The 19,447-nt window shown below is 34.7% G+C and overlaps 2 protein-coding genes across 9 annotated transcripts; both read left to right on the top strand.

Annotated features, from left to right (window-relative positions):
* Nucleotides 1–73: 73 nt before the first annotated feature.
* Nucleotides 74–12,046, top strand: LOC116131182 (DNA repair protein REV1). 7 transcript variants are annotated; one of them, XM_031416827.1, is made up of 26 exons: nt 74–479; nt 770–914; nt 1,101–1,216; nt 1,293–1,369; nt 1,554–2,050; nt 2,327–2,467; nt 2,685–2,817; nt 2,916–3,004; nt 3,101–3,151; nt 3,232–3,435; nt 4,023–4,142; nt 4,592–4,684; nt 5,017–5,076; nt 5,166–5,252; nt 5,444–5,527; nt 5,618–5,690; nt 6,453–6,521; nt 6,695–7,036; nt 7,130–7,203; nt 8,248–8,843; nt 10,003–10,063; nt 10,676–10,839; nt 10,937–10,984; nt 11,078–11,190; nt 11,422–11,448; nt 11,541–12,046. In XM_031416827.1, exons 1-22 carry the CDS (start codon nt 259–261, stop codon nt 10,721–10,723), a joined length of 3,381 nt encoding a protein of 1,126 aa, XP_031272687.1. In that variant the 5' UTR covers nt 74–258; the 3' UTR covers nt 10,724–10,839; nt 10,937–10,984; nt 11,078–11,190; nt 11,422–11,448; nt 11,541–12,046. The 7 variants fall into 7 exon arrangements, with proteins under 7 accessions (XP_031272687.1, XP_031272688.1, XP_031272685.1 ...); XM_031416828.1 differs by having other exon boundaries at nt 8,257–8,843; nt 11,422–12,046; XM_031416825.1 differs by having other exon boundaries at nt 10,676–10,779; nt 11,422–12,046.
* A 465-nt stretch (nt 12,047–12,511) lies between these two features.
* LOC116131254 (ranBP2-type zinc finger protein At1g67325) lies at nt 12,512–16,472 on the top strand. 2 transcript variants are annotated; one of them, XM_031416916.1, is made up of 10 exons: nt 12,512–12,663; nt 13,038–13,083; nt 13,648–13,763; nt 14,296–14,569; nt 14,775–14,848; nt 15,131–15,176; nt 15,288–15,397; nt 15,597–15,621; nt 15,699–15,850; nt 16,123–16,472. In XM_031416916.1, the coding sequence occupies exons 1-10, from the start codon at nt 12,655–12,657 to the stop codon at nt 16,123–16,125; spliced, it is 855 nt and encodes a 284-aa protein (XP_031272776.1). In that variant the 5' UTR covers nt 12,512–12,654; the 3' UTR covers nt 16,126–16,472. The 2 variants fall into 2 exon arrangements, with proteins under 2 accessions (XP_031272776.1, XP_031272775.1); XM_031416915.1 differs by having other exon boundaries at nt 15,131–15,182.
* The last annotated feature ends 2,975 nt before the right edge of the window (nt 16,473–19,447 follow it).

Below are 19,447 nucleotides of genomic sequence, written 5' to 3'. Positions count from 1 at the left end.
TTTAGTTTTTCGCTTCTCCCACTACGATCATTCCTATTTTTACCGTACATTTTTCTCTTCCCATATAATATTGGGCCTAAGGCAATTTAAAACCCGATTATAAAACCCACCCGTTTATTGCGTTTGACTTTGACACCAACCCGATTAACGAATTTCCTATAGAGAAAGCGGCAAATTGCCGCTTCATTTGAAACGTCCTCTTCTCTCAATCTTCCTTCTTCGACACTCTTCTCTCTCTCTTTTTTTTCAGCACAAGAAATGAGTTCCGGTTCCTCTCGCTCTGCGAATTCCGGCCAGAAATTAAAGCGAAGCTTCAATTCTATTCAGTCGAACAGCACTAACAATAGCAATACCAGTGTTAATAACAATAAAAAGAATAAAAAAAGTAACCAGAAAACCCTAGGCGTGGCTTGGGGCTCAAATTCTCTCTCCTCTTCTCGCTCTTCTTTTCGCAATTCTCCTTTTTCCGATTTCGGCAGGTACTAAAGTTTTTGCCATTATTTTGACACAATTCACATTTATCATTGTCTGCGTTAAAGGAATTACTTGTTTAGTACAGTTAGTCGCTGCACTGAGTACGAGTACGTTTAACTAGAATTTCTTTGAAAATAAATCGCAACAGAAGCTTGTGAATTTTGATGATTTTTTAATTTGACGGTTTCTATTGAATGATTGGAGAAAAAATTTAGCTTAATTTTTAATTTGAACATGTAATGTTCTTCATTATTGTAAATTTTAATTTTGATTGGTTTTGGTTGTTTGATTATAGTTACATGGTAGAAAAGAACCGGAAACTTCAAAACCAGTTTGATGCAGAAGCTTCGAGTTCTTCATATAGTGCTTCGACGTCTGGTAGGCCTATATTTCAAGGGGTTTCTATCTTTGTTGATGGCTTCACAGTTCCTTCCAGTCAGGTATAATTTCTTTTGAGAATTATTTATTAAGTTCTGTGCTAGGAAAAATAGAAATTTTTTAAGTTTGTTTGAGTACAGGAATTATTGTAGAAGTTCTATTTGATTCTCTTCAATTTTGTGGATGATTAAAGGGAGGTTTGTTGTTTCTTATGATGCTTGTCATTGACGTGAATGATTTTCTGTTAGGAATTGCGAGGCTACATGTTGAAGTATGGTGGAAGATTTGAGAATTACTTTTCCAGGCATCGTGTTACCCATATTATCTGCAGCAATCTTCCAGATAGTAAAATCAAGAATCTGAGGTTCACATTATTGCAACTTGTGATCCAAATTGTAATTTTCTTTTAGATGGATTTTCTTATGCGGGTAATTTTACAGGTCTTTCAGTGGTGGGCTCCCAGTTGTGAAACCAGCGTGGGTTTTGGATTCTGTTGCTGCTAACAAACTTTTGAGTTGTAAGTTCATGAACGTCATTGATTTTTTCTTGATCGTTGTCCTGTGTCCTCATCTGTTGGGCATTTCAATTTTATAAGAGAAGGGTTCAGGATTTCACTACTTTCTTTTTTGGAGGGATCACGTGGACTGTTATTTTTGTCTTTTGTTTTTAAATTGCTTTCAATGCTGTTTTGCCGCTATCAGGGGTTCCTTACCAACTTGACCAACTTGCTAATAATCAACCAAAGTTGTCATACTTCTTTGCTCTGAAGCGCTGCCATTTTTCTGAGGATGCTTCAATCCCTACGTTTTATCAAGCAAAACCTGAAACTGTGGATTCATCTTTGAACAATGGCTCATCAAAGAATGCTGATTTATCTGAACAGGGTGGGTCTGTGCAACATGAATGGCAGATTAGGGTAGAAATTGAAGACCCTGTAGTAGCTGTTATGAATGAAAAAATGACTGAACAGCAAAGTAGCTTTACTGGAAAATCTTGTGAAGTAGACACACTAGAACCAAGTAATGCTGATGCTGAAATTGAAAGCTGTGTAAAAGATGAACTTCAGTCTCGCACCCATGAACCCTCTCCTTCTATTAGCAGTTATTGCGTGGAAAATAGAGATATGAAAGGGTCAATGAGTTCTAAAAAGTCTCATTCAACTCTTGGGGATCCCAATTTTGTTGAAAATTATTTCAAGGTAGTGAAACAAAATATGATTGCATGTGCTTTTAGTATTATATCCTGTTAGTTTCCCTTACATTAATGTGTGTGGTTCATGGCTTTCTTTTATTTATTATAGATGTATTTGATTGATATGTGTTTTGATTAGTTTGCATATCTGTGTCTGTTTAAATATTTACAATGGGAACTTCCCTAATGCTTCTTGTGAGTGGACTGCATTAAATGATAGTGTTGGAGTATTGTACTCAATAGTCTTGTTTGGCGATATCCTAATGAACTATGGATTCTACAGAGTTCAAGGCTACACTTCATAGGAACCTGGAGACATCGTTATCGTAAGCGTTTCCCCAGCTGTAGTGAGTTCAAGTGTACAAGTTCTAGCTTGAAAGTGCCTTCAGATGCTCAGAGGACTGCCATCTTCCATGTTGACATGGTGGTATCCTTATCTCGGGCTTTTTAACATGATTATTTTTAAAAAAATTCTTCCTTCTTTGCCAATTATTGTGGTTGTGAATTTCATTAATTTTAGAGTGATTTGAAACTGGAACATGTTTAAGATACAGAAGACTCTTGCTTGGTCTAGAATGGTTTTGATTTTTTCTCTTTATTTGTATTTACAATAGACCATTGACTCTTACATGATCATACAGGATTGCTTCTTTGTCTCAGTGATCATCAGGAACCATCCTGAATTACAGGATAAGCCTGTAGCTATATGTCATTCAGACAGTGTGAAAGGAACTGCAGAAATTTCATCTGCAAACTATCCTGCTCGAGATTATGGTTGGTTTTGCTCTAAAGTTATCTGTCTGTATCAACTTATGTTTTTGCTAGATGATTTCTTGTCTGTGTACAACTGGTACTTCATTCTTATTTCTCAGGAGTTAAGGCTGGAATGTTTGTTAGAGATGCTAAGGCTCTTTGTCCTCACCTCGTCATTTGCCCATACAACTTTGAAGCTTATGAGGAGGTAATCTGTACATTTTAACATCATATTTTGATCATGAAGGAGGAATCTCTTCTCTTGATAAGTGGGTCTATTGATGATCTTTTGGGAACTATGCAGGTAGCTGATCAGTTCTATAACATCTTGCATAAGCACTGCACTAGAGTTCAGGTCTGCGCATGGACACATATTGTTGAATGTATTTTATTTTCCCCATCGTGTCCTTATCAGTATTGCAACTCTTGCTACAGGCAGTTAGCTGTGATGAGGCATTTCTAGATGTCACATACTTAGAAGTGGAAGATCCAGAAATTTTGGCTTCGAAAATAAGAAAAGAGATTTTTGAAACTACGGGATGCACAGCGAGCACTGGGATAGCTGGAAATATGCTGATGGCTCGCCTTGCCACTAGAACTGCTAAACCAAATGGTCAATGCTACATCCCTCCACAAAGAGTATGTCTAGAGAATGTTGCTGTTTCATTAACTTGTATATAACTATTTAATTTATATGTTTTGGGATTTTAACAGCATTATTTAGTATTGTTTCTTATTTTCCATTTTTCTCCTTGCTTCAGTTGTTGGGCTTATTTCCTGTTGATTATACTTGGGAGCTGTTGGACAATCTGTGTATATCAATATTTTTTTCTATACATTGTTGCATCACCACTTCAAATGGCGTTAATCTTAGGCTTCTGTAGTATCCTTAAATTAGGGATACAGTCGGACAAACTCTTGTTGATGTTATGCACTCTGACAATTTAATTACTTCTGTTCTGCTATGTGATATATTGTACTGTACCATTCTGCAGTCATGTCATAACCACAACCACACCCTTCCTCTTCCCCCCATTTTTGTTACAAGTTATTTGTTAAGTAGTTTTGAATTTGATAGAATCATTGTTAGGTTTTAGCTGTAAGGTTAAACTGGACATTTTGCTTTTTATTCCAAATCTCACAAAGTTGTAGCAATTTCATTGATATATCTATATAGCTACCTAGAATAGTGTCACTGTGTTGACTAATTAGTTGAGTTGTGGCAGGTGGATGATTATCTGCATCATCTTCCAATCAAGGCACTTCCTGGAATAGGTCATGTTTTAGAAGAGAAGTTGAGGAAACAAAATATTCGGACGTGTGGCCAGTTGCGTATGATTTCCAAGGTCATCTTATGATTCATTTGAGACTTAATTTTCTTATTTCATTTTGGATGAGTTTGTCTTGTCTAATTGCGATGTTTGGTTTAATTTCTTCACTTAGACTCATGTCATTCTTTCATGGATTAAAAATGCAGAATTCCATTAAGCTTGAACAGATAAAAAATTAACTAATGATATTCTCTCAAAGCTTTATTTTGCAAGGCATTATTTTTTTATTACATTTGAATCATTGTGATTGCACAAACGAACAGAAGTTCACACTAGTAGTTTTCCTCCATTACTTAGAGAGAACCAAATTATATATAAGTACTTTGAGCCCCCAGCCTTTTGAGATTTATGTGATATGCTTTACAATTTGAATTAATTTATTTGTGGGGAAATTTTGAAGTTAAGGCACTGATGTAAGGAGGTTTCCAGATACTCAATATGTACAATCTTTTGTGTATCTTCAGGATTCTCTTCAAAAGGATTTTGGAGTGAAAACTGGTGAGATGCTGTGGAATTATAGTAGAGGAATAGATAATCGGCAAGTTGGGTTGATCCAGGTTTGGAGAATATATTTACATCTTTATGGCATTGTAGTTTATGCTTGAGGATATATTATTTCTTTATGCCATTGTAGTGTATGCTTGAGACTGTGTAGCACTGTTGCAGATGATCCTTCTGTTTGTGGAGTGATTATTTCTCATTTGTACATGCACACTGCCTAGTGTATATGCTATTTTTCATATCTACATTATTCTGTCAGTTAATAGTCCAACAATGTGAATGGTCTATTGTTATCCTAACACTATGTAGATCATTGTTCCTGTTTGATTTTGTGTTAAATAATATTCAATGCCATCTGAGCCTTGATGACAGATGATGTAATCTGTAGGAAAGCAAATCTATAGGTGCTGAAGTGAATTGGGGAGTGCGGTTTAGGGATTTGAAAGATGTTGGTATTCTGATGCCTTACAGAAGCTTATTCTCATAATCTTCTTCTCTTTTTTAAAGGGTTAAGAATTGACCAATTATTTGTTGCAGAGCCATCATTTTCTTTTAAACCTTTGCAAGGAGGTTTCATTACGCTTGCAAGGATGCGGAGTGCAAGGGCGCAATTTTACCCTTAAGGTATTCTCTCTTTTTTTTTTTTTTTTTTTTTTTTAATATCACATTGTTCTTCATTCATTTAGTGACTGAGCGGGCTTTGTATTGTGATTTAGTGTTTCCTTAGTTCTTTTAGAAGTTACGCATCTTAGTTATTTTAAGGTTGTTGCATAAATCAAATTGTGAAAAATGTTTCTGTTTCTGTGTAAATCCAGATAAAAAAGAGAAAAAAGGATGCCAATGAGCCTGTTAAGTATATGGGCTGTGGAGACTGTGATAACTTTAGTCATTCTATGACGGTAGCTATGTACCAAACATGGTTCAGATTTTTATTTTATTTACATATAATCTTGGAGGTTGAATTATTAATAGCATTAATGTTATCATAGGTTCCAGTTGCTACTGATGATGTGGAAGTGCTTCAAAGGATAACAAAGCAGCTGTTTGGGTCTTTCCATTTTGGTAAGTCAGCCTAGGTCAAATTTAGAATATTTTACTTCCTATTGATGAAATTTTTTTACTTAAGTTACTGGTCGTAAGTAAGAAATTGTGTGAATAAGATTTATGATATCTCCTCCAAAGAAAAAATGAACCTGACATTAGAGACTGCACGTGTGTTGGTATTCTTGCTTGTGTTTGGATAAACAATCTTCTTGTATTTGCTTTTCTGCTTTGGCTGCAAAGTGAGTTAAAAACTTGTTATTCAAGAGTATCTGCATCATCCTTCTATTTTTTATTATACCCCCAGGAAATGATGGATTTGCAGTGGTGTTATTAATGGAGTTGACACTAGCATGTGTTTATTATGTATCTATGATGTTTTATGAAGGTTGTGTTTGGAATTTAAATTCAAAGAATTTAGTATACGGAGTGTATGATTCCTGAGTTTCCTTTACTTTAATTTTTTTTAGAAAGTGTTGTCAACAATGAGACGGAAAGCTGTAGGATCCCTTAAATGTGTTCCAATTTAATTTTCTGTTTCAAATTGCACCCAAAATTTCCTAGCCAACCACAGTGGTGATTGACCAGAGCTTGCCTTTGCATTATGCCACTGGCTGACCTAAGTTTTGACTTGAATTCATATTATTTGGCATGATCCTTTTCATGTCTTAGAGCTTTTGTACTTTTTGTATCCATGAACTGTATAGACTGCCTTTTGTTTCATAATCTTTTTCCTTGGTATTAATGTAACTCTGTGTTTATGGTTTGATTAATATCGCTCAGATGTTAAAGATATCCGGGGTATTGGCTTGCAAGTTTCCAAGCTTGAAAATGCAGACCCTAATAAACAAGGTATCTGTTGTAATTTATTAATTGGGTTCTTACAAGCAGTGCTTTATTTAATATCCTGTATTTTTTATTCAGTTGCTTTAGCCATTAGTTTTTCCCCATTGCAATTATTAGTTTTTAAATTTTTTGAAATCTATTTGATTGTCAAATTGCTTCTTAAATTTGTTGATTTGAAGGGATTGAAAGAAACACTTTGAAATCATGGCTCACATCTACGTCAGCTAGTACAGAAGAAAAATCTAATATCAGTAGGATGTCTGAAGGGGGGACTGATGCGATTCAGCTTTCTGTTCAAATGGACCTTAACCTGTCCACGGGTCAAGATTCTTTGAATCAGGTTTCAGCTGTACCACCTTTATGCGATCTTGATGTGGGAGTGATAGAGAATCTTCCTCCAGAACTGTTTTCAGAGTTAAATGGAATTTATGGTGGGAAATTATTTGATTTAATTACCAAAAACAGAGACAAAAGTGATAATATCAGCAGTTATTCCTCTAATCCTCCACATGAGCTTGAAGGTGATCTTATTATGTGGCTTCTAAATCAATGATGTTTTAGCATTAATTAATTTTTACCATTTCCTCATGGATATGTTGCTTTTATCTATTAAGGTGCTTTGAATGAGGGAAGGGGATCCCTCTTCTCAGAACTGGTCAACCTAAATGAAGAACTAGTAGCAATGAAGGTAACATTTTTTGGTCATTGATATTATCATTTTACTTTGCTTCTTAATGGATAGCTTTCTTTCACAATTTCTTCTCCCTATGTATTTTTACAACTTGATAAGTAATTAAAATGTTGGGCTGGATTCTTCTTCTGTTTTTGTGCATAAGAACAGACTGTCTTTTGTGTTTGTGATGCTCAATATCTTCTCTTTGATATTTTTTCAGAAAGTTAACGGCTGAATCTGGAATAAGTAATTAACCGTATAAAGATTTTTCTTAAATAAAATTCTATTATTAAACTTGCACATTTATGTCGTTTCTGTTTTGACAATTTTCTTCATTCTCTGTCATTTAACAAAAAATTTCTGCCTATGAAGAGATAAAAAAATGTAGCATTTTTCTCTATTGGGAATGTATTGCAATGGAATTCTCTCTCTGGTTGCCACTGTATCTAATATGATGACATTTCTGGCAAAACCAAGATGACTCTGATGTCTGATAGGAAACTTGTTTCTGTTGTGTGATGCATTTATTTCATGGATTGAACAATACGGTACTGGTGCTTTCTGGTAAGAGTATCATGCGTCTGGGGATGGTATGAAATTTTTTGTTACTGTGAATCATTATGAACTACCAATCAAATTTATGAATGTGATTCTTGGATGTGAATTGAGATAGCTTCCAAGAAGCGCTAAATAATCCAAAGGTTACGTTGGAAGAACAGTGTTGAATTATATAACCTGAATCAATTAGTTTGGCTAAGTGTTTAATGTCTGTAATTAGTTTCTTATTACTATTATTTTCTTGCCTTTTCTTATAATTATTATTGTTTTTAGGATAATTGATGATAAACTATTGAAATTATTATACAGACTTCTTTTTATCTTACCTGATCCAAACTTTTTGGAATTCATAAGCTTATCACTGGAGAGAGATTTTGCCACTAAGAATCATGATTGCTTTTGCCAAAGATAGAAAAATAAATCCAGTTGAGTTTGACTACATACATTATAGATTCCTATTTCAGATTTTATAGTTGACAGATGATTTATAATCTTTATTAGGCTCAACAGTGTGCAGTTGAGGAAGTGCCTGCAGTGCCTGTTCTGGGAGCAGGATTGTTCAATGAGGCCATTCCCAATTTGGTTCGTGATAAAATTGACTTAATGCCTTCATCTCTTAGTCAGGTAGATACCTCAGTGTTACAACAGTTGCCTGAACCACTGAGAGCTGATATACTCGAGCTGCTTCCTGCACACAGAAGGCAGGCATTCTCTTCTAATGCTACCTTGGGCCCTTCAGAAAATCTGCAGGAATCAATGGGTACGAAGATTCCTGAGAACCCAGCTGGATCTATTGATGCTGTTGGAAACAATAATCTTTGGGTTGGAAATCCTCCACTTTGGGTTGATAAGTTCAAGGCCAGCAATTTTTTGATATTAAACATGCTGGCTGATATTTACCACAAATACGGATCAACTGGGAATTTATCTCAAATACTTCAACATACTGTATCCGTAACTGTACATCCTCCAGATGCAAGTTCTGATGGCTGGGATGAAGCTATTGATAACTTGTGTGAGCTTCTCAGGCAATATATTAAACTAAATATAGAAGTAGACATTGAAGAGATCTATGTTTGTTTCCGTCTTCTTAGAAGGTAATCATGCAAAGCTAGATGAAAATTTCCCTTTCTCTCTCTCTCTCTCTCTCTCTCTCTCACATATATTTACTACTCCTTCGATGCAATTCTTTAATTTGGATGTGATTGCAGCTGAAATTGGGTACCAATAAACTTTAACCTTTGTGATAGATGAGTAATGAAGATAATAACCTGTTAGACCCACCAAGCCTCTGATGTTTTGGGCACTTTTTGAGTGAGAATGTGATGAAGATTGTCTTAGGGGTCGATGTGCCTATGTTAGACATAAATGTGGAGCCTATGACTTATTTGTCCTTTTTTAAAAAAAAAAAAAATCAATTTAGAGAATATATCTATTTCTTTTTATTGATGCTGTGTATTATATAAGTGATTAGTTTTTTGTTGGTTTTGGTTTGGGCTCTAAGGTACATTCGCACTGACTTAAGAGTACGTGGACCTTATACATTGTCTTTCTCTTTGCTTACTCACATCTCTTCTTTTTCTGTTCTTTCACATTTTTCCCTTTGCTTATCTTCTGATTTTGAATTACCAAGTTTTAAGTTAGTGACTGTTTACATAAGTTTCTGTTGCCAATCCTATGTATATAAGTTTCTATGGCCAATCCTATGTTTACATGAATTTGTCTGTGCTATACACGTTTTGCATGCTGTATAAATTATGGACTCAAGCCTCTGTAATATTAAGTTTGAAGGATGTTGGTGTTTCTCTTGGACTATTTTATTTGTTTGATATCTCAAGACATGTGCAGACATGTGCAGATATATGCTCATCACATATGTAAAAGTTAATGAATTTTTTTTTTTACCAATAAAACTTTATCGGTAGTTCATTTGGCTGGAAACTGCTCCTTCTATTTTTAACAGATGGAGTCAGGTAACTGAGAGAATGACTTTTTGAAGGATGAAAAATATATTTTTAGTGCCTTCACTACTATCCCTATTTTTTACTAAACTAAAAAGTATATTGTTTGGCCGGTGTGCTAATTTGATATATTATTAACCAATTTTCTTTGGATTGTAATCGACATCCCAATGTAATTCTGGATGTTATCAACTGTATTTTTATGGGAAATATGTTATATCCTTTGGGGGTTTTTCATGTTGCTATCTTTTATCTATTTGATGGATGACACTGATTGGAACTTATATTACTTCAGGATTATGGCGAAGTCAGAATTTTTCTTAGAAGTATACAATACTGTCATACCTTACCTTCAGGTTAGTATATCTAATTCCATATTAAAATGTCTTAAGTAGAAGAGCATCAATGTGCTTATGGTAACAAATACTGTTTCTCACTAGGGCATTTTATGTATTGTTACCATTAGCTTCTACTTTCTATTATCTAGACTGCTTGAAATGTGGAGCAAGGACTTGGTAAGACACTTGTTGGGATTTCTCCACAAAGTTTTATTACAATTTGACAATGCCTATGCAGTTCCACTTGTGTGTATGAAGAAGATATATATGAGAGTCCACAACCAATAATCTATGAATGATGCTGATGATTTGGTCAGAATAAAATTTGTTCATTTATGGTACTTTAGACAAAATTGTGCATTAATTTTCTTCTGCTTTCCTAAATGGCATCCAGTTCGATTAGTGCTTCATTCATATTGCATTTCTGTCATTAAATTTTTTAGGAAATCTCACTCAAAACAATTTGTTCTAGGATTATCTTCATTAAATGTTATGGGTTTCTAAGCTGTTTGGAGATTATTGTGCAAACTCCTACTGATTTTCTTGCTCTTAGAAAGTGGATATTATTAGTTTTTTTTTCAGGGGTTTGCATCTGACTTGTTTCTCTTTGAACTAAATCCTATCTTGTAGACTTCTGTTGGTCAAAACTATGGAGGAAGAATGCATGTAACCTCATGAGTAGTTCCTCTAACCATGGAACTTTTACCATATGCACACTGATTTCTCCATCCAAGGTGCGAACCTTTCAATTTATGGGGTAGATTGCTGTCTTGCCTTGCTTCTCATCTGTACCAGTAAGATCAAATTTTAATATGTTCTCTAGTTGATCTAGTATACTGCTTATTTTCACAAGGATCGATATTATGGGCTTACCAATTCTCATGCTTTCAGCTGCAAGTATTTGATTTACATCTCTTCAGATATTTGGTTTGGTTTGAGGTATCTCACAAAATATTAAGTAATCCATCATTTAAATTCTTTTAACTATTTTTCACTGAATTCCTTTTCTTGTCTAAATTGGTGTTATAACAGATACCTTGAAAATGCATTGGTTTCTGGTTCCATTGTTGTCTTCAGACTACTATTAAGATTGATGAAGTCTGGCTGGCTGCATAAGTGATATTTAACTCATTATCATTTTTGAGGTATCAAGTATGCAACATCATGGAGGCTTTCCTTATTATTCTATCCATTTTCTCATCAATATTTTTCTTTTTAATCGACGATTGAACTAAATAAGAGTTGTTTTTAAGTCTCTATAAATATTTTGCTTTTTTGTCTTGTTCTTCCGTCCACTTCCATTGCAGGTTTATGGTTAAAGTGGTTAGACAGTTAACTTACTGGATTTTTCATTCTTTTGTTTTGTCTTCTTACAGAACCATTGGAAAGAGTTCTTTGCTAAGGTACCAGAACACACTTGTTTGTCATACTAGATGTTGGCTTTTTATGCTTGCTCACATGTTGGAGCCACCTTTTCTCTTTTAATGTCTTCAAGGAATCTTATTTGACTCTCCTGCCGGAATCTTTCATTGCACTGGAGATTTAGCATACTGTTATTTGATGGCCTGACTGAAAATTTGGGCTATACTTCCATTATAGACTGGGTGCTATGGAATAATGTTTACACTAATTTTGAATTAGGGAAGTGGTTCAAAGCAGATTGCATAAGGGAGCTCCAGTACTCCAACAATCTCATCTACACTTAACTCATGGGTGCTACTTGAAGATACATCTCAAAATTGCTGGTCTTTGCCAAACTGTATCTGCACTTTATTCGTGTTTTGGAATTATGAGCAGAAGATGCTTTTAATCTCTTTCAAAAAGACAGTTTGGAAAAGATGGGTATCTCATGTAATTTGAAGAAACACTGTAGGGGTATTTGATTCAGACATTTTTGTGCCATTTAGAAGTTTGGTTGTACCATCTTCAGATTTCATTCATAGTACTAAAATTAACAGAATCTTGATTCTGTTAATGTTTTCTCCTTGATCATCAAATTGATGCATGTAAATTAATTTTTTATATTCCATTTTTAATTGAAATGTATGGTTCATTTTGGTATAGAAATTTGAATTACTTAAAATATGTATTTTTATTGAAGATGAATTATGTAATTAAGAAAGGAAAAGAGTATTAATTTAATGACATGATAACTACGGTATTTCATAAGTACACACCCGAGTCTAAAATTTAATTTAATTGATTTTATTCAACGCAATTCTCCAGTTACGAAGTTACAAGTAACAAGATACGGCTGTCACGTGGCAATAATAAGCAATAAAAAATTATAAGGTGAATTTTATCAAATTGGGTAGAACCGTAGAGCCGTCCGTTTCATGTTAGGTAGGTCCCAGTTTATCCAGCTGGACCGTCCACATTCATCCAGGATTTCACCACACGGTGTGCGGTGTTTGCTAACTCAGACACTAGTTACAGTGTATAAAATAAAAAAACTAACCCCGTTACCTTTAATCGCGCCTCACTTTTTAGCGTGTCAGTTCACTGCATGTCTTCATTCGATTATAGACCGTAACACAATTCCTCTCTCTCTCTCTCTCTCTTCCTAAAACAGGGAAGCTCTTGTCGTTGCTCACCACCTCCCCGCCGCTATGTCTCAGGTATCGCCTATTACGATTCTTCAATTTGTTGTTTAATTTTTTTTATTTGCTGCTGTTTCAAGCCCTAGTAGATCTAAACTTTTTGCCATTGTTTTATTGTTTGATTCTGTGGGAATTTAGGGTTTCGTCGAATATTTTCACTATTGCGTTACTGTTGTGTTGATCTTTCAAATGCGTTTTTTCTTTGCAAATTAATTGTTGGCCTATGGTTACGGTGAATTTAATTTTGCCCAATTTTTTGGTCCGGAGAGGTTCTTTCAGCGTGGGTTGGAATTGGGATGTTAATATTGATGTCCAGTTTATGCACTTCCTAGTTAATATTTATTTTTTCTGTTTAGTGTATATAATTTTTAATTGTTTTATATGTTGTTCAGGTTGATAACAGAAATTCCTCGGCTGCCAAGCGGGCTAGAACTGATGGTATGTGATGCTTTGATTCTGTTTGTCCCTAGGTTTTTATCCAATGCCCTGATGTTTGTTTTATTTTTGATGTGTAAAATATCGAATCTTTAGTGGATAGTGCTTTTTCACTTTTTTGTAATTTATTCGGACCATTGCTTTAAGGAAAATATCATTGCTTGAGTGCCATTGTTTTTTATCACCAAACTAAAACACAGGTTTATATGATGAGGTGGATGATTGAAAGTGCATTTGTATTGTTTAACAGAAATGTATGATGCTCCTTTATTGATACATGTTTTTGTGCAAAAATATTTCCATCAATTTAATATATACATAGTAATTTGGTAAGAACTTCTTTTATGCTTACCTAATGGAAAACACGTGGTAAATTGGACAAAACTATGTGTTGCATGCACACTTTTTCCGTTGTTGTATATTTGAACAATCTCATCTCTGTTGAGTTTGGTTGTGCAATTAATTGTGATTATTTTTTCCTGGTGCATTGTAGATTTTGACTTATTGTTTATTTATTTATTTTTTGTTTATAATATTGAGACATCTTCAAATTCCTGGTATCTTTAGGTAGTCGTAGGGAGGACGATTGGACCTGCCCAAGCTGTGGCAATGTCAACTTTTCATTTAGGATGACTTGCAATATGCGTAATTGTACCCAACCCCGACCAGCTGATCATAGCTCGGTAAGTCATGTGCTGTATTAACTGTGAATGATAGATGCTAGATGTTATATTTGCAACTTGCCCATTAGAAGTTGAATTTTTTTGAGATTCATATTTTTTGTAGAGTTACTATGAATTTATTTCATATCGATCATCACTCATTGTCTTGTATAGATTTGTTACTCATTTGCATATACACTTATGTGCATAACTCATTAATTTTCGTGGATTTAGTTTCTGTTCAATCAAAAGTAGGTGAATGCACTTCAGTCTGTGATTGTGATTATTGTTCTGTTCTTAAACATGGTCTTAATTATGTTATGTGATTCACTTGCTTTATGTTGTACATCTTTTATAGTCTGCTATTTAGTTCCTTGATCAAACTTAACTAACAAGATTTTTTGATCAATTTATTGCCTTTGAATTTGTTAACTTACTATTGTATTGATAACTTATGGTCACTTTTTGGTTTTGTTTCTTTTTGACTGCTTCAGGAATAATTTTAATTTTTGAATTTTAATTTTTTCATAATGTTCAATGTCATTTCCCACAGAAATCTGCTGCAAAGCCTATGCAAGCTCCACAGAATTACTCATCTTCAGCTCCTTATGTTGGCTCTGGTGCACCCTCTTCAATGTATCTGGGCATGCCCCCTTATGGTTCTTCCCTTTTCAATGGTTCATCTATTCCTCCTTATGATGTTCCATTTTCTGGGGGCTCAGCTTATCATTACAACTATGGCAGTCGCCTTTCTGCTGGAAGTCCTTATAGACCACTGCATATGTCTGGACCAGCTCCTTATTCTGGTGGATCAATGATGGGAAATGGTGCCCCCTTCTTTCTGTTTCCTTATCATGTTTAAGCAGTCTTTCATGATGATTGCATATGTTTTTACTTGGTATTTTGTACTAACTGCATACTTTATAAAAATCTTCTCTGTAAGTGCACATCATGTGAGAAGCCAGTGCTCATCACAGCAAACTTTTCTAGTTTAGCAGTAATGAAGGTGGTCACTTTCTTCTTTTCTTGCAGGTGGAATGTACGGTATGCCACCACCATTGATGGACCGATATGGCTTGGGTCTGCCAATGGGCCCTGCTGCAATGGTACTGTCTAAAGCTCTCTAGTATGAGTTTATTCTCATTGATATTATTGGATGTTGGGTTCTATGTGTTAACATTATATTTTGATGTCTGAGATCCCTTATGGTGATGTTGTAAGCACTGTCAGTTGGATGATTTGATGGCTTTGGGTTTACACTTCAATGGATGGAGAATATGTTTTTGGTCAATTTTGTTGTCTTGTCCTCTCCTTGTCATTTCCAACTTTTGGTAGAGTTCCTTTTGTCGTTTGTGTGTTAGGATTCATGAGTGTACTTCCTTCTGCAGGGGCCAAGACCAGGGTTTTTTCCAGATGATAAATCTCAGAAAAAAGGTGCAGGTTTGTCATGTCTTTGTCACCTATAAACTACATGTCAATTACGATGCATTGTGGCTACTTGTTTCTGCTTTAACTCTGATCTCTTTCTCTGTATTGCTTCTCTAGATGCTACACGTGATAATGATTGGACTTGCCCAAAATGTGGAAATATAAATTTTTCATTTAGGACAGTTTGTAACATGAGGAAATGCAATACGCCAAAGCCTGGTTCCCAGGTTTGTGCTTCTCTCTTCCTCTTGAATCTCAAATTAATTTTTTTTTTATAGTGTTAGTGCGTGGTATGGTTTTCCTCTTTCCAGTTACTTAATTAGCCTTTTACATCATCTTGTTAGTGTCTGGTACTGCTCATGATTAGGTATTATTTTGAATCATCTCTTAATTTTGATTTCTTACAACATTTTCTTGCAAATGCAGACTGCAAAATCTGATAAAAATTCAAGTAAGTTCTCTATAACTCAGTAAACATGGTTGGCATAATTTTTACGAGTTGATATTAATATGTTTCATGTCCTTCAGAGCAAAAGATGCCCGAGGGCAGCTGGAAGTGTGAGAAATGTAACAACATAAACTATCCATTTAGGACAAAGTGCAATAGACAGAATTGTGGGGCTGACAAACCAGCTGAATCAAAGAAATCCCTTTCACCGACGCCCGAAGAAAATGATCAGGTCTGTTATGTGACACATTTCTTTTGTATTTCTGCTTGCTGCTTGAAATTTTTGTTTTTATCAATGGCATATGTGCACATTACAAACTCAATAAGAATTCAGCTTTATGAACCTTTTGTGGATACGAATTTCAGCAAAGGTTACCTGTCTTCCCCCTCCCCCTCCCCTTCTCTTATCCTCTTCTGTTGATTAGATTTTGCAATGCTCCTCGTTAATTGTCATTTTTTTTTTCACTTCTGCATCCATTGATTTGCAATTGTCTACTGTTCCAGTGAGTACTAGGACATGTTTGAGGGTTGAGAAGGTCCAGGGTTGTCATCCAGAATTGCTCAATATGGGTGTCTGAAAGTCAGTTGTGTCGTCCTCATGTTGCAGCGGTTGTCAAGTTACTCTACCTTCTCATCATTCGTGTCAAGTTGTTGTATTAAATGCGGTGGCATTTGTGGTCTTTATGGATCCTTTGATACGTATGTGTCAGCTAGCTTGGTCTGGCAAAGATTTTACAGGTTGGTTCTGGTTCCTATTAGTTAGGCTTTGTACTTTTTGGAAATCAACTCATCTGTTCTAGTGCTACCCCTAAATTTTAGATATGTTACCAGCTGCTAAAAGATTCTGGTTTGCATGTGGTTTTGAATTGTCTTCATTTGTTGGATTGTTGAGTTCCTGACTTGCCTAACTTACTAGGTCTCATCATGTCTTATAGAAAATGTGGGACTAGAAAATGTGTCTGGTAATTTGTTGGGTTGATTTAGGATGTAAGCCCAGACCATTTTCTTCCCCATGGTTGCCTGTGACATGATAGATACCTCTGAGTATGGCTCATAATGGATCCGGTTTTGTGGCCTTGAAACATGGATGGTTAACATGTGCCCTTAAGGGCGCACATTAAGATTCTAAAATGGAAAATTTTAATTGTAACAATGCACTTCATTTACAAGAAGGCAAATAAACATATTCTCGGAGTATTGATTTCATCAACATTTTGTACTTTCTATTTCTTAACATGTGTAGTTAGTGCACTCTGTGAGATTGTTTTGTAACTTACAACTAGCATTATGAAGGTGAGATTGGCGTAATTGTTTTAATAACATATAACGTTTTTGGAGATTGGAATGTGCCATTTCATTTTCTTCATTTTAGAGTTGAAATAGCGAGGGTTAGACTATTGTAACATAAATATTTGGCACAGATTTGAGACAAATTCATAGCCATTGATTCAATGTAATACAACGGATTTGAGTAAGAAGTTAAGAGTTGGTTAATTTTTAATGCCAAGACTTTTTAAGCCATTGGATTATCATGAATCAATGGTCATGAATCTGTGTCACAAATCTATGTAAAAAATTTGGGTTACTATAGCTTAACCCTACTTCTAATTTCTTAGTTGTCACCTGTATGTTTGCATCCCTTTAATGAAGGGTCATAATTTTGTGGGAATGAGAATTATCTTAGACTGAAGGGACTAGATCCGTAGAAAGCTCACCTGTATGCACCTTGCGTCTGTTCCTTGGTAGTATAAATAAGAATTTGAATGTATGACTATGATTATACTTTTGAAGTGTAATGTATGTCCCAATCATACAACATGTTTAGAAGTCTCTAGTAGTGGTTGGATGGTAGTTGGTCGTTGCTGGTTTGATAGCCTGTCAATTCGTGTTAAATGAGTGGAATCATTTGGTATCTAGATCAGATTTTAAAAAATAAAATAAAATTTATTTTCTTATTATGATAATCAACTCAAGTAAGTAAAGCGTTTTAGACGTATTTTTGGATCATAATTGGTACACTGTTTTTTACATCAAGAAATACTTTCTACAGAGCCTTAGTGGATAAGTGCCGCTACTTTATTTTGGACGTTTTATGGAAGGTGTAAAGTATGCTTGAAGATTTCAGTCCAAAAGGAGTAATAAGAAATATCTGATTGTGAATGTAAATTGAGTTTCGATGCCCCAATACACTCTTAAAATGGAGCATCTTCCAAAAACTACATTTTAACACTAAATTTACGTTTCACTGAAGTGAAGGGATAATCAATGGCATACCTAAAATATCACATATAATTAGATGTGGCCTCATAAGTAAAAATTCCGATCTTTACCCGGCAAGTATTTAACTGCCACTCGCGTGAATTGAGGATTCTGAGCATCTTGATTTGCACATTTCCTGTGCATTTGCAACCGTTAATCTTGTATGTCCATCCCTCTTGTAGAAAATTTAGATGATGTGCATCATTAAGACATTAACACTAAACAGCATAAGCCCTTAAGATGGTTTTGTTTCATTAAGCTACAGTGTTGCTTGTACAATTATCCTATAGATCGGAAAAAAAAACTCGGACAAAAAGCTGTAGCACGGTAATTGCATATTCGCATTTATGGGATGGATCAAATTAATACTTGGTACCAAAAACAATTATTAGAAAAGACTAAAGAGAGATAATTTAGAAAGGAATAAATTGCCACCAAAAAGAAAAAAAAAAATTAGTGAAAGACTTAGTATGGTTAAATTTTGAAAATAGGGTTTTATTTTATCGCTCTCCTAAGATCACTTAGTATTAAAATCATGTCTTTTGTTCTGAAAAATATTAAATGCTCCTGAAAAGAGGTTTCTGATAATTTAAAAGCGGCATGTGATAGACATTTTAGGGTTTTTTTTTTTTTTTTTTTTTTATATATATAGAATTATAACGTTTTTTTTTTTAAATAATGATAGGGATTTTTTTAAATAAAGTAAATGAGTTTGATCCTAATCGATCTCAATGTTAAAAGTAAAATAAACTATTTGAAAATAATTTAAAACTGCTCAACAAGAATAAATAAACCCTTCGAAAATAATTTAAAACTGCTCAACAAGAATGAATAAACCCTTCGAAAATAATTTAAAACCATGCAACAAGAATGATATGAGTAATATGTTCACAGGAACCAAAAGGACAACTGATAGCCTTTTAGGGTGTGTTTAGCTCAGGAAATATTGTATTATTGAGAATGTTATATTAATGAAAAGATAGATTACCTTAAAGATTACAATGAATATTTAAGAAAATGTGTTTGGTTGATTACAATAAATTGGTGGGTATGTTATATTAATATGTTTGGTTGAGAGAAATAAATTTATGGATATGTTATATAATTTACTAAATTGTCTTCCTTTTTAAATATTAATATAATATTATTTTTATTATTATTTTTTGAATAATTTTTTTAACCTACTACGTTTGAGATATTGTTAAAACACCCCAGTAACCAAAAAAGTTTAAAACTTAACAAAAACACCTCCACCCACCCCAAGCCACTACCAGTCGCCTGTCACCACCGTCGAGCGACAGAAGTGGTTGTAACGGTGCACGACCGGTTCAATTTCATCGTTCATGCATCAATATGGCCATTTTTTACCAGATCCATTACGGATCTGGTCGAAAATGGCCAGATCTACGACCAGAACTAGCCATCGTTGAGAGCTAGAGATCTGGCCGTCGTTAACGGTCAAAAGCCATAGATCTGGTCGAAAACGGCCATAATAGTTCTAGCCGTTTCCGGCCATGGTTGTGATGAGAATCCAAGTCCATCATGTTCTTTAAACATGCAAGAGAGTTCA

The sequence above is a fragment of the Pistacia vera genome, unplaced genomic scaffold (genome assembly GCF_008641045.1).
Source record: "Pistacia vera cultivar Batoury unplaced genomic scaffold, PisVer_v2 Contig230, whole genome shotgun sequence".
Lineage (NCBI taxonomy): Eukaryota > Viridiplantae > Streptophyta > Magnoliopsida > Sapindales > Anacardiaceae > Pistacia > Pistacia vera.
This window is presented reverse-complemented; position numbering and strand designations above follow the sequence as displayed.

Excerpts from the sequence above, each read along its gene's own strand:
- LOC116131182 (XM_031416825.1), top strand. The coding sequence starts at position 259 with ATGAGTTCCGGTTCCTCTCGCTCTGCGAATTCCGGCCAGAAATTAAAG. Across the intron at positions 3,436-4,022 it reads GCTACATCCCTCCACAAAGA|GTGGATGATTATCTGCATCA; the intron begins GTATGTCTAGAG and ends GAGTTGTGGCAG. Across the intron at positions 10,064-10,675 it reads CTGTCATACCTTACCTTCAG|ACTTCTGTTGGTCAAAACTA; the intron begins GTTAGTATATCT and ends CCTATCTTGTAG.
- LOC116131254 (XM_031416915.1), top strand. Across the intron at positions 15,183-15,287 it reads ATCTCAGAAAAAAGGTGCAG|ATGCTACACGTGATAATGAT; the intron begins GTTTGTCATGTC and ends TTGCTTCTCTAG. Across the intron at positions 15,622-15,698 it reads AAAATCTGATAAAAATTCAA|AGCAAAAGATGCCCGAGGGC; the intron begins GTAAGTTCTCTA and ends CATGTCCTTCAG.